The sequence below is a fragment of the Odontesthes bonariensis genome, chromosome 20, assembly GCF_027942865.1.
Source record: "Odontesthes bonariensis isolate fOdoBon6 chromosome 20, fOdoBon6.hap1, whole genome shotgun sequence".
NCBI classification, from domain to species: Eukaryota; Metazoa; Chordata; class Actinopteri; order Atheriniformes; family Atherinopsidae; genus Odontesthes; species Odontesthes bonariensis.
The window spans coordinates 17,323,188-17,339,253 of record NC_134525.1 but is presented as its reverse complement, the minus strand read 5'-3'; the positions used below and the strand labels follow the sequence as shown (position 1 = coordinate 17,339,253).

The following is a 16,066-nucleotide window of genomic DNA, read 5'->3' as shown; positions in this document are numbered from 1 at the left end:
TGTGCGATCTGTCAGCACCCGATTAAATAATCGGCTCAGAATATTTCCATCATCCACGCATTTTTTTCCAGATTGGGCGTTAGTTATTTCTACTTCTTAAAAAACGAATAAATAAATAAATAAATAAGTCAATCAGAGCAAAGCCCAAATCAGAAACATCTTCCATTCAGCTATCACACACACACAGAAAACTGAGACCAGCTGTATTTGTTTGAATGAATGGTGTTTATGCAGTAAACATTATTCAGACATTATCGTCGTGTGAGTGTTGTGTGGTTTGAGCACTTTAAAGAGCTGATTAGCAGATAGTTAAGCCTCATGCTGAGTGTGAGATAAACCGAGGAGGAATGGCACTAAACCAAGGCAACACTCGAAGCCAACAGTAGGAATAGTCACCATATAAGGAAGACCTTGTTTCCCGAGAGGCTCTACTCTGGAGGTATTGGGCAATTCCTGGAGCTTGAGCTACCATAGAAACCACAACCACCCAAACACTTCACCCAAGCGAACAATCATTTACCTCTAAACACAATTTAGACTATGCATCATTCAGAAAACTGGGACAAACTCGTGAACACGATCGCTGTAGAAGTAGTGGTAGAGGTTGTGCTCTCATCTGGATCCCCTATATATCGTGTCTGAAGCAGCAACGAGTCTGAGGAAGAACCCTTTTCGAATTTTTGTCTGCAGCTCAATGCGAGAGAGCTCAAACATCCCATCCATTCTACCCTCCAGAGTGAGGCCGGATACCCTGCGTCAGAGCACTGCAGCTCTGCCAAAGGCCTCCATTAAGCCAAAGTGACGACAGCACATTTGAATCTAATAAGGTTATCTGCTTGTTTTCTTCTCCGCAGCTCGACATCTCAGAGACTGTTCATTTGTCTCTAAAACAGCTCCCGCTCAGGCTGCTGGCATTTACTGAGCTGGTATCTGGGGGGAAAACTGCTTACAGCCTTTTCTTTTTTTTTTTTTTCTTTTTTTTTTTTTAAATCAATTTGAGACATCCCAACAATTAAAACTCAGATGTTATAACGCATGCCAGTGCGCTGCTTTCTGGCCATGACTCCAGATATTCTGCACAACTTGTTTCACCTGTAATGAGTCTGAACTTGCTGATCTCCAGCACCATGTGGAGAAAATGAACGTTGCCAGGACTTTAGAGACCAAGAAAACAACTAAAATCAGAAAGAGAATGTGGAGACCTGAAATAGCCTCTGACTGTTGTAAAAGAATGCTTTTTCCAGTCTTTTTATTTTGCTTTCAGACGCGACGGCCAACTCAACAGCAACATAGAGCTGACACAGACCAGCTGTTCCTCCACAGTTGCGTCTTCTGCTAACGGTCGCTTGACTCCTACCCCTCTCTGTGAACTACAGTTCCCTTAAGACCGTCACAGTCATGTAAACTGTAACATAAATCTTACCATGAAATTATTCTGTGCTTGTGCGAGTGGGAGAACATTTTTTTTTCCCTTAACAAGCTTGTTGTGTATTTTCATGCCTGTTTTAGCTTCTCAGTTGTGTAATAAGTATCTCTCTGGCGAGTCCTGGGTTGGATCTGAGGCTTTCACAGAGATGGCTGTTCCTCCTCAAAACGAGTGTACATCTGTATCAAGTACCAAGGTCACTTGTGAAAAGTCCCCCAAAGATACTTTTTGACATTCTCATCTCCACCAAGTCCCACAAAAAAACCCAAAACTGTGGGAATCCCACTCATACACTGGTGGAACGCTACAGAAGACATGTTGACTTGATTCGCTAACTACCAGGTCTCTTTGACAATCTGTGACAGCTAAAAGATGGTCCACTGTTCCATGGCCTGGAGCATTTTCCTCCTCTATCTGATTACAGACTTCAGCCTCTCTTCCAATATTCTAGCACAGCAGTTACCAGGAAGGCTGAGAAGTACAACAACCGGCGTACGCGTGAAGGCTTCCCTTCTTAAAAATTTGAACCGCTGCATAAGTTTGCTTGTCGAAAGGCACTGTCCAAGCGATCCGTGCTGCTTTTTTTTTTTTATTTAGATTTTTTTTTTGTGCAAACACGAAAAAAAAAAGACAAGCTGAACCCCAAAAATAAACTGATGACATGCTTGCTCCACTTAATGTATCATGTAAAGTCTCATAGTTTGTACATTTCACTGCAGCTGTGTTGCTATTGGATGAACCAGAGTTTACTTTGTCGTAGCTTTATCTCTTATTGGATACAGATTACTTTTTATAGTCGCACTCAGAAAAACCTTTTTGAAACAGATCCTCATTTTGCATCATTGTGTGCTTTGCGTCTCTGTGCAGGATCAAGGGTATGTGTGTGCGCGCATCTGCACTCCCGTGTGCTTGTGTGTTAATCCTGAGTGAAAGGCTAGGTTTTTTGCACAGGAAGGCAGCGGGGGGACTCCCCGGAGGGCCTCTGTGTGCTGGCCCTGTAAGCCTGTGTGAATGAGCCTGAATTCGCAGGCTCCCCACGAGGACGCACGGCCGATTAAGCTGACAGTCAGAAGCCCATTGACCAGTCACAGAGATTAAACGCCGGGCCATCTTGGTGGCTAAAACCACCTGCGGAATGGAGGGAGTGATGGAGAGCCAGAGAGGAGGAGGAGAAGGAAATGGCAACAGACACAGGGAGACGTGCCGATACTCACTGTTACTTGTCACTTCGGTAAAAGACGCCTTTTGTCCATTCCAGCCTTTGTTGTCCATCTGTAATGATGAAGAGAGAAGGAGGGAAGGGGGAGGTAAGAGAGATGTCGATTCTTGAACAGACAGCTTCTTCACGCATGTCAGACAAGTTCCTTCCTACTGTTTGGTCCACAAAGAGACGAGCGCTCACAAGAGGAGATGCTTAAGGAGCCCAGTGTCTCTCTAGGCCAGCTACTTAATTAGAGGGGGTTGTCAATGTTTAGTAACCAAAAGAGATCCTTTTCAACGTATTAATTCTGCTGTGGCATGTGCATCTGCCTACACACACAGCCACAAACGCATGAAACGTGTGTGACAGCTGAAGAGATAACATGGCTGCAAACAAATTCCCCTCACAGTCTCTTTACACACTTGCACAGATCCTACAGTGGGAATGCGGTGAGCTCTCAGGGAACAGAAAGAGTGGAGGAAGGAAGGATGGAGATAGAATGATCTTAAAAGAGACGAGCTCTCCTAGAAATGCTGTGGAGCCCGGGGATATCCAAGGACAAGCAGGCCATCTAACTATCTGCTACAAACTCAATTTTGCCTCAATAATCACCATTACCTTTTATTATTACTCTATATCATCAGAACTTGACTGTTGGGGATGACGATCAAAGCGAAGGGAAACACTGAGTGTGCACTGTGATGAGGTTTTCGTAGCTTAAGTTAAATAAAGCGATGTGGTCTGGTTGCCTGAATAATATATATGCAGCATCACACATCTAACTAATGAGCTGTCAAGGGAACTGTTGACATTCAATAGAAGGCTTGGTTATGTAACATCATCTCTATCTGGTGCTGCTCTCTTGAGCTTAAAAACCAATGAGGTGAATAAAGATGATGGTGATCGATGGCTGCTTGCAAAACACATTTGGTTCAGGGCAGCTGGAGGAGTTACGTAACAGGTCAATAACAATGAGACTTGGGGATGAATCTGGGAGTCGACCGAGTGTCGGTTTGTCTGCACAAGGCTGAGCAGATGAGACCTCGGATGTTAGTTTGTTTACATGTGTTTCCAGACATTTAATGAAGAATTTTCTTGAAACTTTTTCGTCTCTTGGGGTGAATTTCACTGATCTCCAGTAGGTTCGGATCTATGTTTAAAGTAAGCTTGACCACGATGACTCCACAGCAGTAATCATGAGCTGCGAGTTTCAAGATTTAAGTTATTTTCTCAGAAAAGCGACGACGGTCTGAAACTTAGCAACAGCGAGGAAACAACTCGTGCTTACACTTATTTATGCAGTGAAATAAATAAACAGTCACAAATCATAACAGAGTGAGAGGTTTGTATAAAAAACAAATATGAAATATGAAAGCTGATGCAGGCAGAAGCGTGACCTGTACCTCTGTGGGGTTCTGAGGGACTGTTGAGGCCTTGTATCCCAGCTGTAGGAGCATCGCCTCAGCAGCGTTCCGCTTGGCCACCTTCTTGTTGGGTCCTGTTCCCGTGGCAACCTCATTATTCACCTTCACCTGCATGAGCACATAATGCAAGTATGTGCGCAGAAACACACACAAAAAAAAGCGAATAAACATGAGAGAAGTGCGACAGCCGAGTATTACGGGTGCACAGTTGCATGCTGCTCAGGTGAAAACCAACCAGCTGGTGGCTTTTGTGAGAACATTACTTTTCTCACGACTTCTTCGTGGCTTTGACATTATGATTCGCTTGCGGCCGGGAGCCAAGTCAGCCATGCAACGTGCATCTACTTAAAGAATGCAAGTGAAGTGTTTGTTATTCAGTAATGTAAAAACATTAAATCTGTCTGCGCAGAATGTAAGCAGAAATTTCCAAGCGCATATCAGACGTCGTTGTGTTATGCAAACAGACAATTACACTGTACAAATAACATTCTGGAAGCCAAGGCCTGTGAACAGCCAGGCCTCAGCGCACTCTTTCAACATGGCCCGACAAGCTCAAGTGCTGTTCTGAATGCATAAAGTAGGTAACAACATACAATGAGAGTAAATGACTCAATAAGCAACCAAATCAGTGAACGAACAATCGCTCTTCTATTAAGAATTAAAAGATGATTGGAAAGGCATTTGACACAAGGTGGAGGGCTTTCCTCTCTCGCCGGTGATGTGTTCGGACAAAAGACACGAAAACAGAGACTCATTTCAGCCCTGCTGCCTACCAAGGGAAACAATGTGGAAATTTTAGAAGAGTGAGTGGACTGCACAAAGGAACACACACACTCGCAGGGCCCTAATGTGTGTATCAAAGAGGCATGGAGAATAGGTTTGAGGCTGAATTACTGCCTGATGCTGAGAGAAGCTCTGTTCTTCGTATGAAAGAGGAGGATTACGGAAGGAGAGACAAAGAGGGAGAGTTTGACTGAGAGACAGACAGAGAAAGATGAATGGACGCAGAGAAAGTCCCAAAAAAATAAAAGACAGCAGTTGAAACCTTGTGCCTAAATAAAAATGGGCCATGTATGCCAGCTTTGTTAACTAATGGTCTCATCGGAGAAGCAAAAAATATCAGTTCTCTCGTGTTAATTTAGTACCCCGCCTCTCGTCCAATGACAACTGCGATAGGCTCCAGCGCCCCCGCCACCCTCAGCTGGTTTAAGCGGGTAGAAAATGGATGGATGGATAGTGTTAATTCAAAAATTGCCAAGAAAACAGGAAATAGGTGCAGTGACTTATTGAAACAGAAGTGGAAATGCAACATATAAGTAGCAAACAAACATTGTACAAACCCGAAAAGCTAATATTTGGCATGACTACCACAGCCTGAACCCTCTTAGACAAGCTTTCTTGTCATTACTTTAAGTAGTCTTTATTGATCGTTCTCCAGGCTTCTCGAAGGACGTTACAAAGTTCTTCTTTGTATGCTGGCTGCCTTTTGCTCCTTTTCTTCTTGATGATCCCACACTGCTTCAATCACTTTGGTGTCCGGGCTCTGGGGAGGATTCAACCACCCCATAAGATCCGTTGGTACTGATTTTCAGTCCCGTTCTTGTGTCATTTGGCATATTTCAACCTTTTCTCCCTGTTTTTTCTTCTTTAAGAATGGCTTCTTGACGGTCACCTTTCTATGGAGACCAGTCGTGACGAGGCTTCACTGAAAAATAGTGAAGGGTCAGATGCATCTCTCAGGGCCTTGCCTGTCCTCTTAACGACATCCCTTTCAGACACTGTTCATCTGCTGCATAAACATACCACTTATTTTGTCCACCACTCGTTCAGTTTTCTCAGATTTTTAAGGACACACTCTGCACAATGCTGAGACATGCCAAGTCTTTTTTTTTTTTAAGCAAATAACTCCTGGGGAGAACATTTTTGGTGCAAAAATACTATTTTATGTCTTTTAAACTGTGTTATCTCTGGCAATTTTTAAAGATGGGAACACATTTTGCGTCTTTGTGACAGGCTGCTAGTAACAAAGAGCCTGAAGATACAATTTACAATTGCTGAGTTGTGTGTAGACTTAACACTGGTACAGCTTTTATTCAGCAGTCCTCTGAAAACTGAACTGAACTGAACTGAACTGAACTGAAACCGCAGGAAAAGCACACTCGCTTTTTTGGCTCGTGCCAGAGGCAGGTAAACAGATTTACCAGCCAGACATACTTTTACCCCCCCATAAAACTGCATGCATTATCCAGTTCAAAGTAATAAGCTCCGGTTGCTCCAGTAGTACTCAAACTCCCTTCAAGCGCAACGTTGAGGCATTTATTTAAAGACAACATCAAGAATTACAGCCTCACTCTGAACTGTTTCTGTTTCAATTACAAACCCCGCTTCCAGAAAATCAGGAAAACTTTTAAAAATGCAACGAGAACTTAAATCTTTAACTTTTTTTAAACTTGCCTGAATCCTTATCTAACAGACACAACTACAAATACTTGATTTTCAGTGTCATCACAGAACAACTTGTATTGTATGTAGAAAATTGAACCAGCTGGCATCAAATTGAACATTTGATGCCAGCAACACACTGAATAAAAAGGTTTAGAGTTTAGGGATAGAGGCATGTATACAATTGTGTTACATCCCATTTTACTTGATTAGAAACGCAAGGTGCAAATATCAGCATCAATAAGTTCCTTCGTACATATGAATTTGTGCCAGGAACACTGTCGTACCCACGTACAATCACAAACGTTGGTTTTCGCACTTTTCGCTGAAAACAGCTTGTATGGTATTTTTCATTATTGGCATAAAGAGCCAGTGGTCAGTTTTGGGTTTTTTCCCCCGCCTAACTTGGCTGAAATGTGGACTTATCTGTCCGTTTTCTTTCCGACTACCCGGGATGAGCTCTGCAACGTTTCTGCATAGAACGAGTTGTACAGTGAACCCATGTGGCTGCACTGATCGTGGTGGCACGACGGTTTCTCATGTAGAGCTGCCTGCATGCTCGAAAGTCCCAACCGTCCAACAGTGTTTTCCGTATCTGACCTCGACGCACTAAGATTTCTCCACACTCCCTGAATCTTTTCATCATATCCTCCATTGCTGATATGGGCGGACCAAAGCTTATTGCACTGACACGTAGTTTTTTAATGATCCTCCGATTCTCCAAGCTTTTGGTGGGCGCTCCTTTTATATACAATGTTGGCACCCTCACCCCTCATCAATTAATTAGCGGAATCTTCAACAAATCCATTACTTGTACATTCTTCAATTTTCTATCTTTCTTTGCCTCTCGGCCAGCTTCGTTTGAGTGTTGCAAAATCTTTCATGGCTGAGTCGTGCCAGCTACAATGCCAGTCAAAATGACAGGGAAATCTGCTTTAAGGCCGGGAGTAATGTGTAAATGCCAAATCTAAGCAAAAAAAAATAAAAAAATGGAGAATTAGAAATGCTCGCAATAACACGAGGACACAGCCTGCTTTTTTTCCCCTTTTATCTAATCATAAAACAGTGTTAACACATGACCTGAAATAGGCTGAACGACTCTGAATAGGCCAACTGTGGGATTGGCCAAGATTCATGCTCGTACAAAGAGCTCCACTTTGTTTACTGGATTAATGATAAACAGCAAATGCATAACTTTGTTCAAGGGTAAAGGTTGCTACTGCCGCAGGAGCGTGACATTTTATTTTGTTCTGAATAACGGCTCCTTGATACACGAGCACATTCTTGCATCTTCCCGTGGTACGGAAACCAGACTATGGGCCGTCTTTACTAGCTCCAACAGACAACTTGAAATGTAACGGTATAAAACAGTTGGCTGCTCCACTAAGGAAAAACAGTCTGGTAAAGATGGATGTTCATCTGTTCGGAGCTTTAACTGCACCAATAAAAATACATATTAAACAGAACATTTTGGGAGAGTCTGGGGAGAAAGACGGACAGACAGAGAGGATGAGAGACAAGCGAGGAATAAAAATAAAAAAAGAAGAAAAAAGAAAGGGTAGCTGGGGTGAAAGGAAACGCAGTAATAGTGTTCAGAGAAATAACGATTAAACACTAAAAACATATTTAGCAAACAAATAATACCGGAGCTCAAATTCACTAAACAAGCTTTTGTATGACGGAAAAGCAGGGCGCTTGTGTTCATCCAACTTCTGCTGCTTTATTCCCAGGACAACAAATGTTGCAACAAAGTAATAAAACCTTTAAATGCTCTATACTAGGCAGGCATTAAGCAATCAATCTGCACAACATCTGGACTTTTTTCCCTTCATTCTTTAACATACCTAGGAATGAATACAGCGGGTGGCAGTCTTACTGCTGGCAGTCTGCAACATCTCACATGTTTGCTCTAGTCATTCTCCACTGTGCAGCTGATAAAAGGTCAGTGGTAAAATAATTACGATGAAATGGCGGCTGTATATGTAGCAAATGGGAAATGATGGCTGTTTTTTGCTCCACTCTTTAAAGAGTTACTCTTGTGGCAGGTCCAGTGAGGGAATGATTTTGTTTAGAGACGATAGCAAACTGTTGAACTGACTACACATGTGCAAGTCCCTTAATACAAAGTGGAGGGCGCACGCTTATACTTTCATAGATCACAGTATCAGACTCAGAGATTCCCAGACTGGGGAACTATGTATAATATGAATATGTATTTCACAGGAAAAAGACTATGTAACTCAAGAGATGGTGATTTGTGCAGCTTGGCCATGTGCATGCTGTCCCTAATAACTAGAATTAGTCTTAACAAGGTTGTGAGGCACATTCACAATCAAGCTCTATCATGACCAGCCCATACAGCCATCCTTTGATGAATGCATCGGAGACTCTGCAGATTATAGTTCATCTCTATTTCCTCTTGTTCATGCATCTCCTCATCCTTTCACCCTACACGATCCCATCTAATTACAACTACATTAGCTAAAACTTGTGAAAACGCTTGTTTACGTAACTTCTCTATTGAAGCGGCAAGTATGATGACAAACAAGTCGTGAAATCAGATTTCATAACAGTGTTATGCTTTCAATAACCTTGTCAAGTTTGTGAATCAAAAGCGTTGCTTCCACGAGGCTGTCATAAGAAATCAAGCGTCCGGAAGACTAAGAATGACTGCTTTTGTGATGGTATTGTCAAAACCGATTATAATTATGTCAGTCGATTGCTTTAAATAGTACGGAAGAGAAGCCACGGGGCACATAGATAAATAAACAAACTATCTGCTTTAACACTTATTCCACAAAGAATAATTATAAGAAAATGCTTTAAACTTGGCAGGATGTCAAGACACTGCATCATGTTGGATAGTACATGATAACTAACATATTGCATTAAGAGTTAATCATTAAGTTATAGAGACTAATTAGAGAAAAAACAACAAAGAATAAGTTGATGAATTCTGTGGGTGCTTTATAAATACTGAGCTCACTAGTCAGTGCTGCTGAAACAAATGTTACTTCTTTAACTGAGCGTTCAATATTAAGATAATATCGCAACTCTTTCAATGTGATATACATATAGCATTTCAAACCAAGGCACACGCTCATCTTTCCATTATCTTAAGATTCAGGGAGGTAGGAATGTAAAGTAGGCAAAAGTTCAGTCTGTGAAAAAGTCAAGCTGACCCAATCCATTATCATTGGGCCTGTAGAGCCAGGGCCCTCTGGATAAGATGTGCCAACCTTGAGTGCAAACACTGAGGCTTGTCTAGACAAAGAGACCCTGAGATTCAGGGAACCGTTCATTTATAAAAGCATCAAAAGGTAAGAAAAGCTTTCAGGCAGGGAACAACATTACACTGGGTCAAATGTGTTCCTTAGTTGTCCTTGACCTTGCTTTGAGGAGGAAATATTTCTAACTTAAATAAATACTTACACTCTCCTGAACTTTGCACAAGTCAATTTCATCATCCTTTCATGCCATCTTTTTTGGCTTACTCTCAACATAATGAAACCTTTTGCCACTGGTTGCTGTCGGCTGTATTCAGTAAGGCACCCAGTATGCTAAGAAGTGGATCCGGAACCATCATACGGGCATAGGATTTGGAAAAGAAAAACTCATATATTCCTCAAAAATGGATTGATCTTTGGGCATGTCCACTCAAAGAGGATTAGGGAAATAAGGAAAGCATGAGACAAAACCCGTTTACCTGCATGATGAACTCCCGACGTCGGGGCATCCCTCTCTCAGAGAGCAGCTGGTACTCGGGCTCCTTTTCCTTCTTGGCCTGCTGGATCTGGGCTAGACGGCTGATCGGGTTCATGCCCTGACCGTAGTCTGGTCCCGTCTAAAAAAAAATAAATAAATAAAAGATCAGTCTGTCTTTCTTTCTTTCTTTCTTTGAGAGACATGCTTAGCCTAACGTCTTCAGTGAGTGATTGATCATAACATGGATTTGGATAAATGGGAAGAAGTGACACTCAACTGTGATAAACAGATGAAAGAGATAAAAAGACAAGTTCATTAAGCCTAGAACCTAAAAACATACAAGAAGGCAACGTAAACACAGCAGCAAAATGATCCCAGCATGTTGTTATTCTCAACGTATGTCCGGCTGCAGCACCTTGAGGATAGTCTTGGTGCGTTTCTTGTAGTGTGTCTTGGGTTTCTCCACTGTTGGTATGAACGGCAGCTTCTTGAGGTCCTGCAGGATGGAGAGAGCGGCGCGCTTCTTGGACAACTTTTTGCTGTTGCCCTCGCCCTCAGCAGAGAACTCCCCGACCGTGACGCGGGTCAGGAAGCTTTTCATGTGCGGGGGGCCGCTCTCCTTCAACACCTGGCAAATTTATCAGAAAGTTTGCAGAAAGGCAAAAAAAAAAAAAAAAAAAAAAAGAAAAGAAAAGGAAAGAAAAAATTATATTAGATAATATAGCAACGGACATGAACACGTGAATGTGAGTCAGTGTTATACTCGTGCGTGATTCGTGTGAGGGAGTGTGTGCGGCGCGTTTTGTGAGCGGCTTCACAAGGTGGTCTGAGACATCTGCTCTCTGTGCTCACACAACTACCCGCCCATATGCGCGTTATTCATATACAAAACACACCGCACAAACACACATATAAGGAGTAACATGTTCCTAGATGACAGTCTCTGGTGATGGAGGCTCGGTTTCCTTCCTCCAGCCTCTGGTCACCTGGGAGACCTAAAACAAACACCGGCTGGCGTTAGGTCATGCTTCTGCAATCACGTCGACTTCCTGTGAAGTGTGTGTGTGTGTGTATGTGTGTGTGTGTGCGTAAGCAGGTGGGGTTCTCCCTATCCCACACAGAAAACATGCTGGAGAAAGACTAAGGTTTCATGCACGTGATTGCAGAGGTGCATGTTCAAGTTAAATTGACATGTGAATACAACTGTTCCCATTATTAGTGGGGGGCTGAGGTCCAAATGAGTTACCGTGGATGCAGATTCCCTCCCTCTCCCCTCCACCATATTTCTTTTACTCTCATCCCCCTCCCACGCTCAGCAGCTTTTTCCCCCCTCTTTTTTAGAGCCTAATTTGTTGTGCAGACAGCACAAATTGTAGCAATCAGTTGCAATCTAGAACCAGTTAATTTGAACCCAGTGACCAATAAGAGAGATTAAACTGATAAGTGGAAGCTCGAGCATTCCTGAGATACTTCACACGTCAACACAGACTAATACCAGACCTTGAGGAAAACAGAGGATAATGTGTGTGTTACGTAACCACGCCCACGCAAAAAATGCTTTCAATGTGTTCAATTAAGAAGCTAAAAATGACACAGAAAGTCTGGTTATTTTATTACAAAACCACTCATCTATTTAATGCTTAAAGACTGACAGAATAGACATTTACATACAAAAACCTAAATAGAAGATATTGCAGTTGAAATAGTAATAATTAGTTGCCAACCTGCATTTACTTGGATCAAATGCATGGTAAATATGATGAGATACATCACATTCAGGCCCACTTACTCAAGTGAGTACAAGATATCCCTAACACGGCTGACACTGGCCTCATGTTTGCTGTCAAAGTTAACCTGTTAACCTGTCAGCATTCCTGCACACTGAGTTCAAGCACTTACAGTCTAAAAGATGTGTGTTGCAGGGAGCTAACGGCCAAACTCACTCTAGCCCCTGGGGATCTATTCTGGTTCTGCTCATCACCAGAAAAAGGAAATGCAACATGGCAGCTTCTTGTACATGACAAATTCAGTAAGACTGAAGACGTCCCATTTCTGAACTTCCTAACTTCTCAAATGGTGTCCGATGATGACACTGCACATCAGTGGCCTCTGCTCAGCTGAGACTATGTCGTTTGGAATAAATAGGTAAGAGCTACAAACAACGTGTAGATAGCTTCTGGTTGCACACGAGCAGGGCTAAAATCTCAGATTTAAAAAAGACTAGAGGTGCAGCAGAGGATGCTTCTTTAGCTGTTCCCAGTTCTGTAGCTCCGTAAATTTCCCGTCTCTCCCTCATTATCCATCACAGAGAACATGTGTAAGTGCTCAGCGTGAGGCTGAGCGAGATGGAAACCGAGACGTAAATGCTGTTGCGTCAAAGCGAATGGATGTGCATAAAAAGCACATTTTACACACACGCAAAGATTTTTCTCAAGTTTTAGAGAAAATTAGGCGTACTTTCGGCTGAGTGGCTGTGATCGTGCTATTCCCGGTTTGATTTTGTTGCATGTCATTGTTTGGTTGTCAAGCAACCAAAAGAGACTCCAGGAAGTGACTGGTCCCGGCCAAGAAATACTTTGGCACACAAACTCGCTAAAACAGCAAATTGGCGAGAACAAACGAAGTTTAAAGTTAATTCATCAGCGAGGTTTGTACATTGACGGTGCTGCTGTTCAAACTTTGTTATTTTAGTCGATGTCAAGCTATTTCCCCCTTTATTCTACTAATTAGTGACATATTACACCATACCGATGTGAAAACAATCCGTCTTTTCGTCTTCAAGACCTCTTGCCAAAAACAAAAAGGAATCTGTATACCACAGTCTGTCAAACTCTTGAGCTTTGTTGTGTGGACCCCATCTCAAGTCATAATGGGATCAAACTTGGTTTACATTTCTTTGACAAATGCTAGGAGAGTGCTGAGAGTACATCTATGCTCTTTGTTCATTATGGTGGCGTTTTTGTTATCCACTTAAGAAGTAATCAAACGTGGCCTGTTCAGGTTGATGTTACAGTCAACAAAGAGTGTGACACAAAGTGTACAACTGTTAACAATATACCACATATTCTTGGCCCAGGAAGGCGGCAGACAAGCTGCAGTCAGTGTCCTGGCAGACGACATGAGATCTGCACCACACCGATGGGATTTCAGCGCTCCCATTCACTTACACGCACAGCTACACGCGCATACGTGCATACAAACACACAAACACGCCCCGTCTACCACCTACTGACAGGGAGATCTGGTTATACACAGGAAACCTTCTGTAATTCAATGTTGACTTTTTTTCCTCTTATTCAAACATGGGAGGCCTTTTCTTCAGCTTCTCATAGAGACATTAATACCCTGAGCAGTCTGAGGATCTGTGCATGCGAGAACTCAGGTACTCTAGAAGAGGAGGCAATGGGAGCAGGGCAGGACAATGGTGGAGACTGGTAGAGGAAAGAAAGGCTCTTTTGTGACGAGCGGTGGATGGACAAGCCCTGAGGGAGACTGCTTCTTGTAAGATGGGTGGTTCTTGGCCCGGGCCCTCTTCTCTTATGTCCTCCTTGGAAAGGGAACCCCCGATCCAACACACAAGCTGTGATTTATAGATTGGTTCCTCTTTGATGCTGACATCTGTTTGATATTGCCTGACGGGGGGATTAAATGAGCCAACTGGCTCTCGGGGTGGCGGCGACCCTCATCGTAGCAGAGGGATGGGAAAACAGACACTCAAGCAGTGACTCATGGGTAATTTCATGCCCCAGTGAGAGTAGGGGATGAAATGATGTAAAAACATGGCTGCATTCACATGAGAAGTAACCGTTATGGTATTGTGTAGGATGTGGAGCAGTTTGACAGCTTGAGAGTGTTCCGTTTCTTCTCAGCGCATCAAAGAAGACGCAATGAAAAGGATGTGACATTACAGGAAATGAAGTTCAGCCAAACGGTGCCTAATGAGTTTGAACGTAATGAACCTGCAGGGCAAAAAGAAACCCAAAGAGAAGTGTAATTTGCATTTGGTCCAGACACAGCACCGTGGCGGCGTGTGAGCATATTGCATGGAACACACTGACCGAGGATGAAAGTGACTCTGCTGCGGTGATATGAGGGGGAGGAGGGCGACAGAGAGCTATGTTATCCCTCGATAGGGATCGATTTCCATCTTCCCGGCTCTTTCATCTTCAGTTACTCTCAGCGGCAACAGTTTATCAAGTTCCACATACGGACAGACTGTTCTAAAATCCCTTACATTTTCACAATCAAGTGTAGAACATACAGAAGGTCTTGTGACCCGGACCTATTCACTTCTGAGTAAGTCTATATCTTTGCATCTTTCCTCGGGCTTTGTTGGGAGACAAATAGTTTAATAGGTTTCCTTTCAAGCTGGGATGAGAATGAAACTGAAATCAAACTGAATAAATTGCTCGTTTCATTTTCTTCATTTGTTTCCTTTTTTGTACTTTAATTTGGTCATTTGTTTTCCTCTTTTTCATTCACAGTTATTTCCTCTTTCGGGTGGTTGATATTATGTGAAGGCTCATCTTCCTTTTTTCATTCTCTGGAACTTTAAGACACATCTGTAGGCTACAGTGATGATTACTCAATACAATCGCTTATTGATTTAAGAAAACAAGCATTCACTGACCCATATTAAAACTGTCCTTTTTTTGTTTTTTCATGAGACTTCCTGAAATCAAGCGAGCTTTTAGAAAAGGCTCATGGCACCAAGCTGCAAAGGACTGTTGGGCCGGGTGTAAAACAAAAGGCAAAACCAACTAAATCACTGCAACTGGTAATGTGGCAAAAGCAAATTGTTTTCTCTCTACTTTCTTGAAAACAAAATTGGATTACTTTTCACAGCCCAAGTGGGCCGTAGCTTTTTCTCCCTTTTCCTGAACAGCAGCGGCTTTTGTGTCCACATGTCTCATTGTTCACAATCATGTGCAACATCTGACCTGACTAAATGTTGAATGTCGCTCAACCGAACCTGGCCCTCGGACAATTTAGCTCTACACGGCGAAAGAAAACAAGCGCGATGTGGGCGATATGCACGATTTTAGCACAAAGAAAATGCAAATCCCTGCTAAACTAACCGGGCTGAGCGCTGCGGTCACAGAGTGCACACAAATCACAACTTGGGAAATAGACTAAGAATACTAGCTGTTGATGGAGATGTAGATGGATCGTGAAAGTCAAAGTGTGAGAGAAAACACATGGGGAACAGTTACTGATTTACTGCTCATCAGACAGCAGTATTGAGCGGCCCGTCTCCAGACTGACAGTGATGAGGAGAGAGGCTGCTTGGAGGAATGGAGGTATGGTCTGCATTTTTAGAAAAAAAGAAAAAAAAAAACGAAAAACGCTGCTCTCAGCTTCCAATTTTGAGGGTCTGAAAATGAAAGCGATGTAATTGCTGACACTGACAAAGACATGACGCGATAATGAATCACGTCAACCCAGATTTAGCTGGCTGAAACTATAAATAGAAGGTTAGCTGCGTCGTGCCCCGATGAGCAAACACAGTTTTGGACAAAGAGAGGGAAAAGGGGAAATGACGAGGACGAGGGGTTTCAAGATATTGTTTCCAAAATTGTGTAAACTCTTCTTAACAACCAATGTCAACAGCAGTGTGCGAATAACTCACCTCCCCACCTCCGGACACAACTGACCCAAATGGGATTTTTTTTTTGGGAGTGGTGGAGGTGGAAGGGAGGGATTCTAAGGAGGAAGGGAGGGGGTACACAGTGTAAACTGAGCTTCCCTGTCTTTTGGCACCTTGCTGAGTACAGAAGAAGAAGAGGGGGTGGTGGGTAAGTGAGAGAATATTGGATGAGTCAGCTGAGATATAGTAAAAGCCAAGAAGAACTGAACGAGCAGGTCATA

General features: G+C 42.8%; 1 protein-coding gene across 1 annotated transcript in view; it reads right to left on the bottom strand.

Moving 5' to 3' along the window:
• stau2 (staufen double-stranded RNA binding protein 2) overlaps positions 1 to 16,066 on the bottom strand; it is a 92,598-nt gene that overhangs the window by 43,633 nt on the left and 32,899 nt on the right. Inside the window, exons 8-11 of the mRNA XM_075452077.1 lie at positions 10,614 to 10,826; positions 10,200 to 10,337; positions 4,031 to 4,159; positions 2,641 to 2,698 (exon numbers count right to left, since the gene is read on the bottom strand). Of these exons, the coding sequence (XP_075308192.1) occupies positions 2,641 to 2,698; positions 4,031 to 4,159; positions 10,200 to 10,337; positions 10,614 to 10,826 (538 nt within the window). The remainder of the gene's footprint in view (positions 1 to 2,640; positions 2,699 to 4,030; positions 4,160 to 10,199; positions 10,338 to 10,613; positions 10,827 to 16,066) is intronic.